This window comes from Halichoerus grypus, chromosome 11 (genome assembly GCF_964656455.1).
Source record: "Halichoerus grypus chromosome 11, mHalGry1.hap1.1, whole genome shotgun sequence".
In the NCBI taxonomy this organism is placed as follows: domain Eukaryota; kingdom Metazoa; phylum Chordata; class Mammalia; order Carnivora; family Phocidae; genus Halichoerus; species Halichoerus grypus.
Genome location: NC_135722.1, coordinates 51,083,207 through 51,103,433, shown reverse-complemented (window position 1 = coordinate 51,103,433; position 20,227 = coordinate 51,083,207). Strand labels below are relative to the sequence as shown.

The 20,227-nt window shown below is 38.2% G+C and overlaps 1 protein-coding gene across 8 annotated transcripts in view; it reads right to left on the bottom strand.

The window, feature by feature from the left end:
* NUP98 (nucleoporin 98 and 96 precursor) overlaps positions 1-20,227 on the bottom strand; it is a 122,075-nt gene that overhangs the window by 45,654 nt on the left and 56,194 nt on the right. For all 8 annotated transcript variants that reach the window (XM_036119358.2, XM_036119365.2, XM_036119361.2 and 5 more), the window contains 5 exons: positions 18,293-18,480; positions 7,305-7,421; positions 5,428-5,726; positions 2,933-3,046; positions 1,958-2,096 (listed from right to left, as the gene is read on the bottom strand). In XM_036119358.2, coding sequence (XP_035975251.1) covers positions 1,958-2,096; positions 2,933-3,046; positions 5,428-5,726; positions 7,305-7,421; positions 18,293-18,480 — 857 coding nt within the window. The remainder of the gene's footprint in view (positions 1-1,957; positions 2,097-2,932; positions 3,047-5,427; positions 5,727-7,304; positions 7,422-18,292; positions 18,481-20,227) is intronic.

The following is a 20,227-nucleotide window of genomic DNA, read 5'->3' as shown; positions in this document are numbered from 1 at the left end:
TCTTTTTTCACTTCTTCCAGCTATTGCCTACCTGGTTGAATTTATTCGTAAGTATTTTATTCTTTCTGATGCTATTGAAAATGGAATTTTTTTTAACTTCCCTTTCAGATTGCTCATTGTTAGTATATAAAAACCCAACTGATTGTGTGTGTTGATTTTGTATCCTGCTACCTTGCTGAATTTATAACTGTTTTCAGTGAAATCTTTAGGTTTTCTGCACAAGATCATTTCATCTCTGAACAGAAATATTTTACTTCTTCCATTCCAATCTGAATGATGCCTTTTATTTCTTTTCCTTGCTTAATTGCTCTGACTAGTGCTTCTAGTATTATGTTGAATAAAAGTGGCAAAGTGGGCATCCTTGTCTTGTTCCTGATCTTAGAGGAAAAGCTTTCATTCTTTCACCACTGAGTCTGACATTCTTTTGAAAATATGGCCCTATTAAGTTGAGGTAGTTTCCTTCTTATTTTATTATTATTTTTAAGTAATCTCTACACCCAATATGTGGGGCTTGAATTTACAACCATGAGATCAAGAGTCATGCACTCTCCTGACTGAGCCAGTCAGGCACCCTGAGGTAGTTTCCTTCTATCTCTAGAAAGGGTGCTGTATTTTGGCAAATGCTTTTCTGCATCAGTTGAGATGACATGTGATTTTCTTCTTTAATTCTATAAATGTGATGTATTACACTGATCAATTTTCATATATTAAACCACCCTTGTGTTCCTGGAATAAATAATACTTGGCCATGGTGTATAATCCTTTCAATGTACTGTTGAAGTCTGTTTGCTAATACAGTTGGCCTTTGAACAACGCAGGAGTTAAGGGAACCAACCCCTGTGCAGCTGAAAATCTCTGTATCTTGGACTCCCACAAAACTACTAATAGCCTACTGTTGACTGGAAGCCTTACTGATAACATAAGTCAACTAACTCATAGTGGTATGTTGAATGTATTATATATTGAATTTACAATAAAGTAACCTAGAAAAAAAGAAAATGTTAAGAAAATTCTAAGGAAATACACTTACAGTATTATACTGTAAAAAACCCATTTATGTGGACCACACAGTTCAAACCTTTGTGGTTCGAGGATCAAATGTATTTTGAAGATATTTACATCAGTATTCACCAAGGATATTGGTCTATAGTTTTATTTTCTTGTAGTTTCTTTTTCTAGCTTTGGAGTCAGGGTAATGCTTGCCTCATAGTTAGAAAGTGTTCCCTTCCTTTCCAGTTTTTTGAAAGAGTTTAAGAACTGACATTAATTCTATAAATGTTTGGTAGAATTTACCACTGAAGTCATCTGGTCAAAGGCTTTTGGTTGGGGGCGGTTTATTATAATTCAATTTCCTTATTATAGGGCTATTCTGAATTTCTATTTTTTCATGATTCAATCTTGGTAGGTTGTGAACATAAATTACTTTAACTATGGCCCTTTCATCTGTCCAAAGAAGTATGAGGAGCTAGTTTTTTTTTTTTTTTTTTTTTTTTTTAAGATTTTATTTATTTGACAGAGCGAGAGACAGTGAGAGAAGGAACACAAGCAGGGGGAGTGTGAGAGGGAGAAGCAGGCCTCCCGCAGAGCAGGGAGCCTGAGGACCCTGGGATCACCGAAGGCAGACGCTTAACGACTGAGCCACTCAGGAGCCCCCAGAATCTAGTTTCTCAAACTAAAATATAGAGAAAGAATTAAAAATGGTCACAGCAGACACAAGAGAAAAAAGGTACTATTAAAGTACATTTTTGGAAAATAACAGTTGGACCTGATAATATTAGGGAAAAGGAGTCAAAAAAGTCCTAGTGTAGCATTTATCATTTATACTTTCAAATTAGAGCAACAATAATCACATACTGTACAGTAAGTCAAAAAAACAAGTTGCAGAAAAATGTATATAATGTGAGAAGAATTCTGTGATTTAGCAGATTAATTTCTAAATATGTAAATAAATACATACCTATTTAGTCCTTCACCCACAGGTGGTTTTTGGTTATCATCTAAGTAGACAATCACTTCTTTCCTTCGAATATGCACAATATCATCCAAATTTAGATTTGTCAAATTCACATCTCCTTCAAAATAGATTGAACCATAACCTGTAAGTCAAAGCAAATAGTTAGAAACTCATCCTGTACAGAGGGCAAATAATCTATTTTATTTTCCAGTGACTAAATAATAATAAAAAAACTTGAAACATTAATCAATATTTTATTTTTTAATTGTTTTAAAGATTTCATTTTTAAGTGATCACTACACATTGAACATGGGGCTCGAACTCACAATCCCAAAATCAAGAGTTACATGTCCCACCAAGGAGCCAGCCAGGCTGCCCTAAACATTAATCAAATCACCCAGCAATACCATCAGTGGGTTATTTCATCCATAATATGTATCACAGGATGACATCAAAACCGGTTATCTTGTTTAATATCTACATTTCTACTGCACTTATCTTCAAAACAGTTTTCTTAAATCTCTTCCAAGTATCTGTACTACTGCTACATAAACAACCCTTACTTAGTACCTAGCTTGCAGAATGAGCTAAAATGCTGGAGAGCCCTCTCTAAAATACAATATAGCAAGGTAAGATTTTTTTCCCCAAGAAAACTGCATCTGTATTAAATTATTAATAATATGCTGAATCTAAATATTATTCATCTCTTATTACTCAGTTTTCTCACTTAGTATTTTCTTGCTGTTTATAGTATTTTCTTTAACTGCAGAAAGCTGCAATGAGCCAAATAGTTACCAAAGAATGTTACATGGTTCTAGTCTTTTGTTACTTGTCAATCAAAGGGTCTTCTATGCAGGTCAAGGTGGGTCCAAACAGGAAAAAAATGGATTCAGCTATCAAGAACTTCTTTCACTTAATTACAAAAATAAGATGCAGATCTTTGGCTTAAATACTACAAACTCCTAAGCTCACACTCACCTTTACGACCAATAGTGAAGTCAGAGACAATGCACTCTCCTTTTTCATTGGTAATTTTAGCAAGGTCATCCATAGATGGAATAGTATAGTAACCAACCTTAGTGAGAACAATACCTATGACAAAAGAAACAGAAAATATAATATTAATTGTAATTGTCCTTACGTAGATGAATTTTCGTATTTATTTTACTTTTTCCGTTTTAAAAAGAATAATTTTTAAAATAATCTGAAATAATCCATAACTAAATTATTAAGTAAAGAGAAAATATATAGGAATAAAAGCATCTTTACAAACTATTATTTAAGATTTTATTTATTTGAGAGAGAGCACATGAGCAGGGTGGAAGGGGGCAGAGGGAGAGGGAGCAGACAACTCCCTCCTAAGCAGGGAGCCAGACACAGGGCTCGATCACAGGACCCTGAGATCATGACCTGGGCCGAAGGCAGACACTTAACCAACTGAGCCCACCAAACTGGTTTTCTGAGGAACATTATTCCTAGGAGAAACTGTGCTTTTTAGAAAAAGGTTCCTAGTCAAGTAAGTTTGGGGAAACATGAACATGATAGTATGTTACAGGCTCTGAGAACTTGAAAAATAATTAAATCTAATAATCAAGCCTTAACCCAGTGTTTTCCATACTTAATTAATCACAGAATGTTTTCATATGGCACTCATTAACATACTGCACTATGAAAGGCATTCCATAAGAAGAATTCTGAGAAAAGCCTATTTAATCCATTTTTCTTTTATTCCATAAAAAACCCAACGTGGAAAAAACCTGCCTTGACTCAGCGGTAGAGGCAGAACTATAACTCCAAACTCAATATTAAAAAAAAAAGAAAAAATTTACTTATTAGAGAGAGAGAGAGCCAGCATGTATTCAGGAAGGAGGGAGCACAAAGGTAGAGAGAGAATCCCAAGCAGACTCCTCACTGAGCACAGACCCTGACACAGGGCTCGATCCCACGACCTTGAGATCATAACCTGAGCCGAAATCAAGAGTTGGACACTTAACTGGCTAAGCCACCCAGGTGCCCCAGGAAGGGAATTTTTTTTTTTTTTTAAAGATTTTATTTATTCATTTATTTGAGAGAGAGAGAGAGAGAGAGAGAGCACATGAGAGGGGGGAGGGTCAGAGGGAGAAGCAGACTCCCTGCCAAGCAGGGAGCCCAATGCGGGACTCAATCCTGGGACTCCAGGATCATGACCTGAGCCGAAGGCAGCCGCTTAACCAACTGAGCCACCCAGGAGCTCCCCAGGAAGGGAATTTTAAATTGGAAGGTGACATTATTTTGAATATAAGAATACCAAATAGGGGCTCCTGGGTGGCTCTGTTGTTAAGCATCTGCCTTCAGCTCAGGTCATGATCCCAGGGTCTTGGGACCGAGCCCCGCATCGGGCTCCCTGCTCAGCAGGAAGCCTGCTTCTCCCTCTCCCACTCCCCTTGCTTGTGTTCCTTCTCTCGCTGTCTGTCAAATAAATAAATAAAATCTTTTTAAAAAATAAATAAAATAAAATCTTTAAAAATAAAGTAGGAAAAAAGGCAAGCTTTAAGTAACCAATAGAGACACTATAATCTTGTAGTTTGTATTATTTGTTTCACGGATTCATTGGGGGAAAAATGATCAGTTCACTGTTGGGGGGAGGGGGAAGCACAGAACTGAGGTGATAATAATTAACCACAGCACCTATACCATTTGAATGCCAATACATTTCAGGCATTATGGTTTCTATACTAATCTAATTCAACCTCAAAAGCTTTATATGATAACTATCACTATTATTTTAATTAAAAAACTAACAAGTGGGGTGCCTGGGTGGCTTGGTCGGTTAAGTGTCTGCCTTTGGCTCAGGTTGTGATCCCAGGGTCCTGGGATCGAGTCCCACGTCGGGCTCTCTGCTCAGCAGGAAGCTTGCTTCTCCCCTCTCCCTGCCGCTCTGCCTACATGTGGTCTCTACCTCACTGTCAAATAAATATCTTTAGAAAAAAAAAAAACCTAATAAGCAATCTGAGTTTATAAAGCCAGGAAAAGTATGAAGATAATCTCTGGCTATAAAATTTGGGATCTTTAAACTATACCTGGATAATTAACGACATGAATTTTAACTACTCCAAAGGTACAAAAAGGAAGTGAATTAATAAGAATCAAACAAAACAGGGGCGCCTGGGTGGCTCAGTTGGTTAAGTATCTGCCTTCAGCTCAGGTCATGATCCCAGGGTCCTGCGATCGAGCCCTGTGTTGGGCTCTCTGCTCAGCGGGGAGCCTGCTTCTCCCTCTCCCCCTGCTTGTGCTCTGTCAAAGAAATAAATAAAATCTTAAAAAAAAGAAACAAAACATAAGTGAAAAGTGTTTAAACATTAACGTCTATAAAATATAATAAAGACATTTAATTAAAAGTTCAGGTAGCTGACTTCCAGTAAATTGAAAATCTGTGAAAAGTAAGGTCTCAAATGACTGGTAAAATGTTACCCATGTATCAATTTGTATCTGACCTGCTGGATGCATATGGTAAGTATTATTTTCTATTTCTTCTCGGTCATCCTGCAGTGACTCCTCATGAAAAGAGGTCTCTTCACTGCTTCCTTCCAGCCCATTTCGCAAAGCAGCACGCATGTTTAATGCAACAATGGTATCATCCACACTGCTGCTGCTGTTGTGTTTATTTCCAGCACTCTCCGGGGTTTGAGGAATGGGTTTGGCAATAGGGTTAGTATAAAAACGTGACACAAGAGAATCATCATCTCCATCCTGCTGATGGTTCTCATCAACAGGTTTGCTCAGGAAACTGAATCTGAAAAGTAGAAAAGAAACAAATGGTATCTTATCCCTTTATAACAGTGATAACAGCCAACCCTCACTGAACCTTTACTGAGTAATTCTACATATTAAAAATTTATTTAAACTGACAGAGAAAAATAAAATAACTTGCCCAAATTAAAAAACTCTAAGTGCTAGAGTTGGGATTTTAACACAGGAAATCTGGCTGTAGATTACACGATCTATTTTCATGATCAGATTACAACTGATCTACTTTCATGAATGAATGAATCTGAGCATCCCAATTTTTAGTTAAAAAAAAAAAGAAAAAGAAAAAAGGCATTCTACTATATAAGGACAAAGAGTGGTGAATTTCAAACTAAAAATTTTAGGTTTTTAGTATTATCATCAGCAAGGTATTATGCTTCATTAAGGAAACATCAAATTAGAATTTTATCCAAGGAGGAAAAAAAAAAAAAACCCCAGGAGTGCAAGGATGTATATAGAATTTTTCACTGAGGCATTATTTTGAATATAAGAATACCAAAATAGGGGCTCCTGGGTGGCTCTGTTGTTAAGCATCTGCCTTCAGCTCAGGTCATGATCCCAGGGTCCTGGGATCGAGCCCCGCATTGGGCTCCCTGCTCAGCAGGAAGCCTGCTTCTCCCTCTCCCACTCCCCCTGCTTGTGCTCCCTCTCTCACTGTGTCTGTCTCGTCAAATAAATAAATAAAATCTTAAAAAAATAAAATTACCAAAATAATCTAAATGTCCTCCAATGGGGAACTGATTATCATATATTCACAAAGATGGCTATTAAAGTCATTAAAAAAAGAGAAGGCAGAGGCGCGCCTGGGTAGCTCAGTCAGTAAGTGTCTGCCTTTGGCTCAGGTCATGATCCCAGGGTCCTGGGATCGAGCCCCGCATCAGGCTTCCTGCTCCACGGAAAGCCTGCTTCTCCCTCTCCCACTCTCCCTGCTTGTGTTCCGTCTCTCACTGTGTCTCTCTCTGTCAAATAAATAAATAAAATCTTAAAAAAATAAAAATAAAAAAAGAAGGCAGATATATTCATATTGATATAGAAAGGCATTTATAATAAAATAAGTGGAAATAAGCAGGCTAAAAATATTCTATCAGTCATGCCTAGTCTCTACAATGTATCTATATAAATAAATTTCTAAACTGTAAGAATATACATCAAACTATTAAGGATTATTGTGTATATTTCTACTTCCTCCTTTATACAGTTATATACTTATTTTTTTGGTGTAGTTACAATGACTATGCATCACTTTGATAATTATCACAAATAAGACATCCCTTATTTTAAAGGGGGGAAGGGGTGTCAAATGTATGAGAACCCTGTCCAAAATGACATGGTTATCAAAATAATTACGTAGAACTCAATCAGAAGATCTCCAATAATTTTAAGGTCTAAAATACTCAAAAAGCAAAAACATGATCAATTTCTAGGTGCTCATATCTGTAATACCATGCCACATTCACCAAACTTCATAAATTTTCACAGAATGAATAAATTCCAAGCTCAGAATCTCTTCAAAATGAGAACAGGGTGCTCTACTAGAAACAACCCAAAACAAAATTCGGTTTACCTCTCCCCATTTTCTGGATAATCAGATGGTGAAGCTAGATCTTCTGAATCACGATTAACAGGAGAGAAGAGATTGCTATTGTTAAGGTTTTTCAAAACCAACTTCTTAATGCTCTTCCTATAAAGAGACCAAAAGGGGAAAAAAAAAAAACAAAAAAACAAAAAAACCTCAGGCACACATAATTACATAACTAACATTATCTTAAAAACTAGTCAAAAAGAGCATTCTTGTTCAGCTCTTACGTATCTAAAAATGACCTAACAAGTTCAACTCACAATGTTTAATACATAACCAGAATATAAGGTCTCAAATATATTACTCTCTGGTGTTTGGAAGAATAAGCTAAGTACATTCAAAACAAGGTGGGAAATCTCCTTGAAAAGTCCTTCTCCTCTGAACCCTGAGCATTCTACCCAGACACTTAGTTAACCCATCATACTATGTCTTATATTTCAGTTACTACTCTAAATAACTTCTTCCTCTTTAAACATTTTCTTCCTTTCTTGACAGTCAGGATTCATGACTGTCTCCTCACAGAACCTGGCGTGCTGCCTTGAAGAAAATAGGAAAGAGGCATTTGCTGATTAAGATTTCTTTTTTAAAGATGACGAGAAAGAAAAAGGAGAAAAAACCCTGACATCCAATGATGCAAATTTCAGGTGTACACACAGTAGGTTTACTTAAGGCAAGAACCTCTATCATATATAAGCTTCGTAGAGGAGATCTCTTATTCAACCTCCACTTAAAAACTCCCTGGATTGGGGCGCCTGGGTGGCTCAGTCAGTTAAGCATCCACCTTCGGCTCAGGTTATGACCCCGGGATCCTGGGACTGAGCCCAGCATCAGGCTCTCTGCTCAATTGGGAGTCTGCTTCTCCCTCTCCCTTTGCCCCCTACCCCGCTCCATTTCTCTCTCTCTGTCAAATAAATAAATAAAATCTTAAAAAAAAAAAAACAACTACATGAGGCACCTAGATGACGAAGTCGGTTAAGTGTCCGACTCTTGGTTTCAGCTTGGGTCATTATCTCAGGGTCTTGAGTCCACTTGGGACTCCCTCTCCCTCTGCCCCTCCCTCCTGCACATGTGCTCTCTCTCTCTCTCAAATAAATAAATCGTTAAAAAAAAAATTAAAAAAACAAACTACAAGTAGCAGACCACTCTTGTTTATTTCTAATCTCAACAACTGAGTTATATGGTTAACAAACATCAGTAGCATTTGTTCCAAACGCATGCATGCTAGTTATACTTACTATAATGACATAAATATATATTAAATAAGCCAATGAAATAAGCACTTGACAATAAAGAATTGTTATTTCCATGAAAATTAAAACTTGCCTTCCTATTAATGACAACCTGGGTAACGCCAGAGAGGATAACTAGAAAACCCAGAGCTCTCTTAGGTGTCAAGAGCCAACAAGATAGTAAAAAAGGACCGAGCCAGCACTGAGGGCCATTAGCACAGCAAGGTGTCTGTTACTTAGGGTTGCTTTTTTCCTGGCACCTTTTCTGATTCCAAGAGGAAGCTTAAGAGGCAGATGGTCTGTTTGACAGTCTTAAAGGACTAGAGAGACAGAGACTGGAGTCTAGAGCCACCAAGAGGTTGGGGGCACTAGTGAATGCTGCTTGTTCTGTGTTGGGACCTGGAAAATCTCTACCCCAGGAGTTAAGAGAGAACTAAAAGTAAAAAACAAAAAATCACAAGTTCAACCTTCACTCATCTCAATAAGCACCTATCATAAAAAAGCAAAAATTCTCTGAAAGTCAGGGATGCCTGAGTGGCTCACAGTCAGTTAAGTGTCTGCCTTCGGCTCAGGTCATGATCCCAGGGTCCTGGGATTGAGCCCTGCGTCGGGCTCCCTGCTCAGAGGGGAATCTGCTTCTCTCTCTCTCTCTGCCACTCACCCCAGCTCATGCTCTCTCTCTCTCTCTCTCTCAAATAAAATATAAAAAGAAAAAAAAAATCTCTGAAAGTCAGTATCATCATCTTTGAACTCTAATTACTGCCATAAACAATTCTGAAAATACAGTAACTAAAATAAAATAATTTTTTTAAAAGACACAAAACGAGGGGCGCCTGGGTGGCTCAGTCAGTTAAGCGGCTGCCTTCAGCTCAGGTCATGGTCCTAGGGTCCTGGGATTGAGCCCCGCATCAGGCTCCCTGCTCGGCAGGAACCCTGCTTCTCCCTCTCCCACTCCCCCTGCTTGTGTTCCCTCTCTTGCTGTGTCTCTCTCTGTCAGATAAATAAATTATTTAAAAAAAAAATAAAAATAAAAAAATAAAAGACACAAAACGAGACAAGGTATTTCTTCAAAGATAAATGGCCAATAAGCAAATGGTAAGATATTCACCATTATTAGTCATAAAGGTAATGCAAATTATAAGCATGAAATACCACTTCACACCCACTAGGATGGCTATAATAAACAAAAGAGAGGGGCGCCTGGGTGGCTCAGTCGTTAAGCGTCTGCCTTCAGCTCAGGTCATGATCCCAGGGTCCTGGGATCGAGCCCCATGTCGGTCTCCCTGCTCTGCGGGAAGCCTGCTTCTCCCTCTCCCACTCCCCCTGCTTGTGTTCCCTCTCTCGCTGTGTCTCTCTCTGTCAAATAAATAAAATCTTTAAAAAAAAAAGTTTAAAAAAAATAAATAAACAAAAGAGATAATACTAAGTGCTGACAAGAAAATGGAGAAAATGGAAACCTGCATTGCTGTTGGGAATGTAAAATGGTGCAGCTGTTGTAGAAAACAGTTGATAGCTCCTCAAAAAGTTAAATATAGAATTAATGTATGACCAAACAATTCCAATTCTAGATATATACTCAAAATAACCGAAAACGGGGAGTCAAACAGATTATTTGTATGCCAATGTTCATAACAGCACTATTCGCATAGCTAAAAGATGGAAACAACCCAAATGTCCATCAACAGATGAATGGATAAACAAAATGTGGTATATCCAAAGAATGGAATATTATTCAGCCTTAAAAAGAAATGAAGTTTAAAAAAATATTTTATTTATTTGAGAGAGAGAGAAGAGCGTGTTTGAGAGAGCACCAGCAGGGGAGGGGCAAAGGGAGAGGGAGAAGCTGACTCCCTGCTGAGCAGGGAGCCTGACGCAGGGCTCAATCCCAGGATCCCGGGTTCATGACCTGAGCCAAAGGCAGACAGATGCTTAACCAACTGAGCCACCCAGGTGCCCCAAGAAATGAAGTTTTGATACATGCTACAACATTATAAATATTAAGAACATTATGCCAAGTAAAATAATCCAGACATGAATAGAATAAATATTGTATGACTCCCCTTGTATTCTCTAAAATAGACAAATTCATTCAGACAGAAAGTAATAAAGAAGTTAATGGGGACTGGAAGGAGAAAACAGATAATTATTGCATATGCATTTTTTTTTTTTTAACGATTTTATTTATTTGACAGAGAGAGAGATAGCGAGAGCAGGAATACAAGCAAGGGCAGGGGGAGTGGGAGAGGGAGAAGCAGGCTTTCTGCCAAGCAGGGAGCCCAATGTGGGACTCGATCCCAGGACCCTGGGATCATGACCTGAGCTGAAGGCAGACGCTTAACGACTGAGCCACCCAGGCACCCTGCATGTGCATTTTTAACATAAAATTGATCACTTTAACCATTTTTACATGCATTTTACCACAATAAGAATTAATAATTTTTAAAAAACCTTAAGTAAAATACAAGTGATTCAGACACACATTTGTAAAGGCTGTTAAATATTAAAATGGATAAAATAAGGGGCGCCTTGGTAGCTCTTGGTTAAGCATCTGCCTTCAGCTCAGGTCATGATCCCAGAGTCCCAGGATCAAGCCTGGAGTCAGGCTCCCAGCTCAGCAGGGAGTCTGCTTCTCCCTCTGACCCTCCCCACTCTCGTGCTCTCTCTCAAATAAATAAATCTTTTTTAAAAATGGATAAATTTAGGAAAACTGTAGATGTGTTCATTTTTTATGATATTAGAATTTAAGGAAATAAAGTAACCAAAATATCCAAACAAAAAAAGGGGAAAAAGTCAGTATGAATATAAAAGACCTAAATGATTAGCAAGTTTGGTCTAATTCAAGATCACCATACCCAACAACTATAAAATACATATTCTTTTCAAGTGCAAATGGAATATTTATGAAAACTAGCCATATGTTGGACCATTAAAGCAAGCCACAAATTCCAAAGACTCAAAATCACCTGGAATACCGTTTTTGCACATAAGCTAGAAATCATTAACAAAATGATCACTTAAAAATCTCGTGTTAAGGGGCGCCTGGGTAGCTCAGTTGGTTAAGCAACTGCCTCTGGCTCAGGTCATGATCCTGGAGTCCCGGGATCGAGTCCTATATCAGGCTCCCTTCTCCCTCTGATCCTTCCCCTTCTCATGCTCTCTCTCTCTCTCATTCTCTCTCTCAAATAAATAAATCAAATCTTAAAAAAAAAAAAAATCTCCTGTTAGGAATTTACACTCGTATATAACCCAAGACTCAACACCCCTGGCCATAAAAATCAGAAAGAATTTTATTAGCATGTATAATCATTATCTGAATGGTAAGAGTACTCCATATCGAAACTTAGAGAATACAAATACAGCTGAACTAAAGGAAAATTTTTATCTTTAAATGCATATATCTGGGAAGAAGGAAAGTTGAAAATCAAAGAGCTACGTATCCACTTAGAAAAAGGACAAAAAATTAAATACCAAAAAAACGGGAGGGGGAAAGGAAGGAACTAAAGACAAAATGAAATGAAATGTTGGTGAAAATATAAATAAAATTAAAAATGAATAAAACAGAAAACAATCAGAAATGGGAGCATCAATAAAAGCCAAATGTTAGTTCTTTGAAATCACCATGAGAAAAAGAGAAGGCATAAAAAAACCCCTTGTCAGAAATGAAAATGGGGATAACTCCACAGATTCTACTGAAATGAAAAAGACAGTAAGGATACTTTTTTTTTTTTTTAAGATTTTATTTATTTGAGAGAGAGAGACATAGTGAGAGCAGGAACACAAGCAGGGGGAGTGGGAGAGGGAGAAGCAGGCTTCCCGCGGAGCAGGGAGCCCGATGTGGGACTCGATCCGACCTGAGCCGAAGGCAGACGCTTAACGACTGAGCCACCCAGGCGCCCAGTAAGGATACTTTTTAACAACTTTATTCCAATAAATTCAAAATTTTAGTTAGTTGAACAATATAAAAATATAACTTCCCAAAAGTTAATGCAAAAAATTAAAAGCTTAATAGCCCTATAACTCTTATATAAATTAATAATTAAGAGAAAACCCAAAAGCAAAAACAAACCTTACTAACAAATATGACTTCAGGACCCTATGTCTTCACTGGTACCCTACATTTATTGAAAACAAAAACCAAAAAAAAGGGCCTATCTTAAACTTCCAGAAAAATAGAAAGAAAAAATACTCCCTCATTTGTTTATAAGGTCAGCATAAACTTTATACCAAAACCAGGTAAGAAAGGAACATTCACGCCAATCTAAGTGATGAACACAATGGCAAAAAAACTCCTGAACAAAATTTTACACAGTGAATCCTAACAAGCAAGGAAGTTACCAAACACTATCAGAGCCTGTGTGGGAAGAACTTAGGAGAAACCTAAAAAAAGGGCCTCCACCAGCCAGAGATGGGACAACTTCGCAATCATAAAAAACACCAGATCCAGCAGACTGAAGCACAGGAACCAGGGTGGGGGATTGATGAAATATTTCACAAGGGGCAATCCTTCAGGTCCCCTCCCTCCTTAGGAGCTTTGTACCATCACTTTTGCTATTGCTCAATAAATTGCTCAATAAACCTTGCTTTGCTGCCCCCCAACAAAAAAATTCACATGAAGAATATACTTACAACTAGAAGACAAGAAATCAACATAAAACGTAAGAATAGTGCCAGGCAAAAGTGAAGAGGACCAGATCAGGAATATCAAGTTAGACAGGTACAAAGAACAGAAGTATAGAAACACTATTGTGGTAAAGCAAACCTATGTGACTTCAAAGACTAGATTTATTTCAACAATGAAATACTTCATAAGTAAAAATAAGCAGCAGATTCATGTATTTTGCCATAGTTATGTCACTGCCCTCAACGGCGTATAGGAATATAGCTATAAAGGTACATAGGAATAAAATTGACTTTTATATATTGAACTTGTATCCCACAAACCTTGCTACATTTACTAGTTCATAACTGACGTACAGTAAACTGCACATACTATATTATACAATTTGATAAGCTGACCTCTGTATACACCAGTGAAACCATTATCACAAACCAGAAAAACAACATAGTCATCATACCAAAAAGTTTCCTCATACTCCTTGTATGAACCTTCCAAAATCTCTCCCTTCTACCATCGCCAATGACTTGTATTTTCTAGTATTTTATGTAAATGGAAAAGAGCTCTAATTTGGTAAATGCATGATAGAATACCATTTGGTCAAGTTAAGTCGTATCTGAAACAATCATTCAAAAGAATACTAGAGGGGCGCCTGGGTGGCTCAGTTGGTTAAGCGACTGCCTTCAGCTCAGGTCATGATCCTGGAGTCCCGGGATCGAGTCCCACACTGGGCTCCCCGCTCAGCGGGGAGTTTGCTTCTCCCTCTGACCCTCCCCCCTCTCGTGCTCTATCTTATTCTCTCTCTCAAATAAATGAATAAAAATCTTAAAAAAAAAAAAAAAGAATACTGGAAAATAAAATTATATCCACTTGAAAAAAAAACAGGCATATTTAAAACCAGAAACACAGCAAAATATTTCCTCTGCCCAACAGTCCTCCCTATCCCTCTTTTTTATTTTTATTTTTTTAAAGTAATCTCTATGCTCGGGGTGCCTTGGTGGCTCAGTTGTTAAGCATCTGCCTTTGGCTCCGGTCAGGATCCCAGGGTCCTGGGATCGAGCCCCGCATTGGGCTCCCTGCTCAGCGGGAAGCCTGCTTCTCCCTCTCCCACTCCCACTGCTTGTGTTTCTACTCTTGCTGTCTCTCTCTGTCAAATAAATAAATAAAATCTTTAAAATAATAATAATAAAATAATAATAAAGTAATCTCTATGCTCAACGTGGGGCTCGGAACTCACAACCCTGAGATCAAAAGTCACATGCTTGACCGACTGAGCCAGCCAGGTGCCCCTCCCTCTTCAGTTTATTTTTTTATTTTTATTTATTTTTTTTTAAGATTTTATTTATTTATTTGACAGAGAGATAGCGAGAGCAGGAACACAAGCAGGGGGAGTGGGAGAGGGAGAAGCAGGCTTCCTGCCGAGCAGGGAGCCCGATGTGGGACTCGATCCCATGACCCTGGGATCATGACCTGAGCCGAAGGCAGACGCTTAACGACTGAGCCACCCAGGCGCCCTCCCTCTTCAGTTTAAAGAGCAGCTTTCCTTCATCATTCTCCTATTAGTCTCCGCTACAGTGGCAATCTCTACCACTCCTCTCTGTCACTTGTGCTTACTGTCAACATCTCTCTCCCCTCACAGACTGTGAATTCAGTAATGGAGGATGTGTCTTGTTCGTAGCTGCATTCCTAATGCCTACCACACTTGGGACTTAGTAGTTACTTGATAAATGTTTGTTGAATGAAGGAAGGAACAGATGAATCTAAGAATATTTTCAAATTTACCATTCAGAATAAGTAAAATACTAGCTTGCTCTATAGTAACTTTCCTCTGACTAGTATGAAAAGGCAAAAGGAAAAAGACACGGCACTGATAAGGTTCTTACACTGTCAATCTACCAAATTCATCTTTCAGAGCAAACAGAATACTGTTCTAGGGGTAGCCATACTCCTAAAGTCCTTCATGAATCCTTTACCCTCTGTGGTATTATATGGCAACTGTTTACAGAGCTATAAAGTGATAGCCCAAGGCTTGGTTAGGAAGTGAATAGGGGCATATGCCATTTCCTTTAGATAGTTAAATATAGTTAAGATTAAATTCTAGATTCTAACAAGGTGAGAGCATAAACTCAAAAGACTTTTACAATCTCCATCCCCTCTTATCCGTTGGCTTAGATGATCTCCATATCTTATAGGGAGGGAGCCCCTCGATCCTATAACCAGGATTCTTTTTTTTTTTCTCCATGCATATTATTTTTTTAAAATTTTTATTGTTATGTTAATCCTCATACATTACATCATTAGTTTTAGATATAGTGTTCCATGATTCATTGTGCATAACACCCAGTGCTCCATGCAGAACGTGCCCTCCTCAATACCCATCACCAGGCTAACCCATCCTCCCACCCCCCTCCCCTCTAGAACCCTCAGTTTGTTTTTCAGAGTCCATCGTCTCTCATGGTTCTTCTCCCCCTCCGATTTCCCCTTCATTCTTCCCCTCCTGCTACATTCTTCTTCTTCTTTTTTCTTTCTTAACATATATTGCATTATTTGTTTCAGAGGTACAGATCTGAGATTCAACAGTCTTGCACAATTCACAGCGCTTACCAGAGCACATACCCTCCCCAGTGTCCATCACCCAGTCACCCCATCCCTCCCACCCCACCCCCCACTCCAGCAACCCTCAGTTTGTTTCCTGAGATTAAGAATTCCTCATATCAGTGATAACCGGGATTCTATACTCTTATTTAGCTCCTTTTATGCCTCCTAAGATGCATTCTTTTTCTTTCTTTCCCCAAGACTTATTTTTAAATAATCCCTACACCCAACATGGGGCAAAGGTACCTACCTATATAGAGCTTATGTTCTAGAGGGAAAAAACAGACGAAAAACAAATATTAAAAAAATAAATTATATTAGAAGGTATGAGGAAAAAAGAGAAAAGAAAGATGATAAGAATGTGGGAAATGCTGACAAGAGAAAAGATGGGTGCAATTTTAAACAGATGGGTCAGAGTAGTCTTCGTTGAGGGGATATGTGAGTAAACAGTGAGGGTTAATATACGGACTTACGGGGAGAAGTGTTTCAGGCAAAGAGAACGAGTATGGCAAAGATTGAAAGGCAAAAGCATGCCTTTCCTGTCCTAACAGTGGCAAGGAAGCACTAAAATTAGAGTGGAGTAAACAACAGAGAGTAGTAGACGTCTTCACAAGGAAGTTACCAAACAAGATCAGATCTTACAGCACCTTACACACCACTGTAAGGAATTTGGCTTTTACTCTGAGTAAAATATGAACCACCACAGGGTTTTGGACAGAAAAGTGACATGATATGACTTACACTTCAAAGAGACCACTGTGCTGGCTATATTTAGGACAGAATGCAAAGGGGTAAGGGTAAAGCTGGAAAGATCAGGAGAATATTGTCGTAATTCAGTCAAGAGATGATGATGGCTTTGAGGGGTGCCTGGCTGGCTCAACTGGTGGAGCATGTGACTCTTGATCTCAGGGTTGAATTCAAGCCCCACATTGTGCACAGAGATTACTTAAAAATAAATCTTGGGGAAAAAAAAGAAAAAGAAAGATGATGATAGCTTGGATCAGGGTAGTTAGTAGCAGTGAAAGAGGTAAATTGGTCAGATACTAGGTAATTTTTGAAGGTTCAACAAAGAAGATTTGCTGATGCTTCAGATGTGGGATATATGAAAGAAGTCAAGGATGATTCCAAAGTTTCTGGCCTGAACAACTAGAATGATGGAAACACAGTTATCTGAGATAGGGAAGGCTATGGATGGAACAGGTTTGAGGTAGAAGATTAGGAGTTCAGTGCTGGCCATGTTGATTTTGAAATAAATATCTTTTAGACATCCAAGTGGAGATGTTGGGTGGGGCTGGATATAAAAATCTGTGGAGTTTGGGAGAGAAGTCTGGGGTGGAGATTAAAGGTTAGAAATCATCAAACTATAAATGACTATAAATGACATATAAAGCTATGAAACTAAATTAAATCACTCTGGGAGACAGTAAAGAAAATGTGATCAAGAACTAAGCTCAGAGGCATTCCAATTTTAAAAGGCTGAGAAGAGGAACCAGCAAAGGAGACAGAAGGAACAACCAATACAGTAGGAAGAAAACCAGGGGGCTATGGGGTTCCTGCAAGCCAATTAAAGAATCAAGGAAAGAGAGACGAACTCTCTAAAATAGTTCTGATCCATTAAGCAAAGACTGTTGAGAGGAAGAACACAGAAGTGGAAGCCAGGAAGGGGACAGAGGTGGTACTATTAGCAAAATGTATACCTTCCCACCCTAATCTTTTCTGTGCCAAAAAAAATTCCTAAATACTGGGACATAAACATGAATAATACACTGTCCCTGACTTCAAAATAGTCCAATTATGTGCTAAGAAATGTATAAAATTGGACTTTCCATTTTTTCTGAAGCACCAGCCCACTATATATATGTATATATATATATATATATTTTTTAAAGATTTTATTTATTTATTTAAGAGAGTGAGTGAGCACGAGCTGGAGGGAGAGGGAGAGGAAAACAGGCTCCACACATGAAGTTATGTACAGATATTCTCAATTGGTTTGGCCAATGTAAGTTTTAAGAAAAAAGTGTCTTCTGCTTAAAATTATGTAAGCACTAAAATCTCAAAATAAAACAAAAAAACCTGCATATTAGTAGAACAGTAAAAATATTTTTATGTTAACCATGGTTATCCTTGAAGAACGATCAGGCCACTTTTATTATTTGTGATATTCTCTATTTTTAAAATTAAAAACAGGGGCGCCTGGGTGGCTCAGCCGGTTAAGTGTCTGACTCTTGGTTTTGGCTCAGGTCACTATCTCCTGGGTCACAGGACAGAGCCCCGGGTCGAGCTTCCGGGGTTTGGGCTCCGTGCTCAGTGGGGAGTCTGCTTGAAGATTCTCTCCCTCTACCCCTTCCCCTACTCAAGCATGTCCATGCTCTCTTTCTCTCTCTAAAATAAATAGATAAACAGATAAATCTTTAAGCAAACAAAAACCTAAACTTACAACATTTGTACTACATTTAGGTAAATACATATTATTTTGTATTTAGTTTAAATTAATATTTACTTTTAATTTATGTTAACAAAAATAAACTCACTTGGGCATGAATGCTCCATTGGCTAAGGATGGCTCATCGTCATCCAGCCCATCGAAGAGATGTGACTTGGCTGTGCCTGTTGTTTGTAAAGCCTTTGGTCGAACTCTGGTGGCAGGGCGGGGTGTTAGTTTATAATGAGTAGGTGTAGTGAGAGCCTTCTGGGCTGCTGGATTTGTTGGTTTCAATCTCTGAAAAACAAAAGCATCAAGGAAAATTCCAGGTTAACTCAAATGCATTATTTGGCCTTAAAAAAAAAAAATCTTAAGAACAGAGTTCAAATATCTTTGCCATTTATCCAACTAGATACCTCTGTGTATTTTTCAACTAAACCAAAAATCTTAAACTTCAAAATAAACTGCGATGCACCATGAATACTCAACTTCTGTAGAATCCAAATCACTCTTTAAAAAATGGTTATTAGCTGGCATTTATTCAGCATTTAGTAAACACTGGTAGTTGCCATGAGTCAAACACTAAGTACTGGCAATAAAAATAATGAAATCACTTTCCCTGATTTTTGAGGAAATTACAAGTTAGTAGAAGAGACATACAACTAAAGACTTTAGGTTGATTTTGATGGCACCTTTATTATTTTCTGTAACATCTGCTGGATGTTATACATTTGTTTTCCTACTAAACATTATACATGGGATTATATAACCACTTGAAACAACAATGTCTAGGGGCGCCTGGGTGGCTCAGTCGTTAAGCGTCTGCCTTCGGCTCAGGTCATGATCCCAGGGTCCTGGGATCGAGTCCCACATCTGGCTCCCTGCTCGGCAGGAAGCCTGCTTCTCCCTCTCCCGCTCCCCCTGCTTGTGTTCCTGCTCTCGCTATCTCTCTCTCTGTCAAATAAATAAATAAAATCTTTAAAAAAAAAAAAAAAAAAAAAGAAACAACAATGTCTAACATATAAAACCCTGTCACAGTTTATGTTTCTCTTTACAATGCAGACTGTTTACACTTCAGCAACAATGAACATTCCTAGATCTTTTTTGTGATCTCTCACAATTGTGTGTCATTGTTTGGAATGTCTTAACCTAGATCTACCAACTTCTCCATATATACTCAAAAAAAGTTAAATGTTACCTCTTTTGCAAAGCCTTATCAAACTCACCCAAAAATCTATGCTCTTCCTTAACATAATATTCACCATTTTAACACAAACTACTCAGGGGGGTTTAGTATATCTACTAAGTTGTGCAAGAATCACCACTATGTAAGTCCAGAACATTCCCCTCACTCCAAAAAGAAATGTTGTGCCTCCCAATTCGTTTCCCTAGGCAAACATGAATCTACTGTGTCTCAATAAATTTGCCTATTCTAAGCATTTTATATGAATGGAATCATGTGGCCTCTTGTGTCTGCCTTCTTTCACCCAGCATAATGTTTTCAAGGTTCACCCATGTTGTATGTAGCACATTATCAGTACTTCATTCCTTTTTATGGCTGAATGACATCATATATATATATATATATATATATATATATATATATACATACATACATACACACACACACACACACACACACACACACACACACACACATTTTGTTTATCCATTCATCCGCTAATGGGCTATTTTATTACGTATTTACTATATTGAGCTTGAGTAAATTTAAACACATTAACAGGGGCGCCTGGGTGGCTCAGTCGTTAAGCGTCTGCCTTCGGCTTGGGTGATGATCCCAGGGTCCTGGGATCAAGCCCCGCATTGGGCTCCCTGCTCCACGGGAAGCCTGCTTCTCCCTCTCCCACTCCCCCTGCTTGTGTTCCCTCTCTCGCTTTGTCTCTGTCAAATAAATAAATAAAATCTTAAAAAAAAAAACAAACACACACATTAACAGATCCAGTCTTCCTGACTAAATAAATAGCAAACTCTTAGAAGATAAGTTCTTGTTTTCATTTTGTATCCTCAGTACTGAACACAGTGA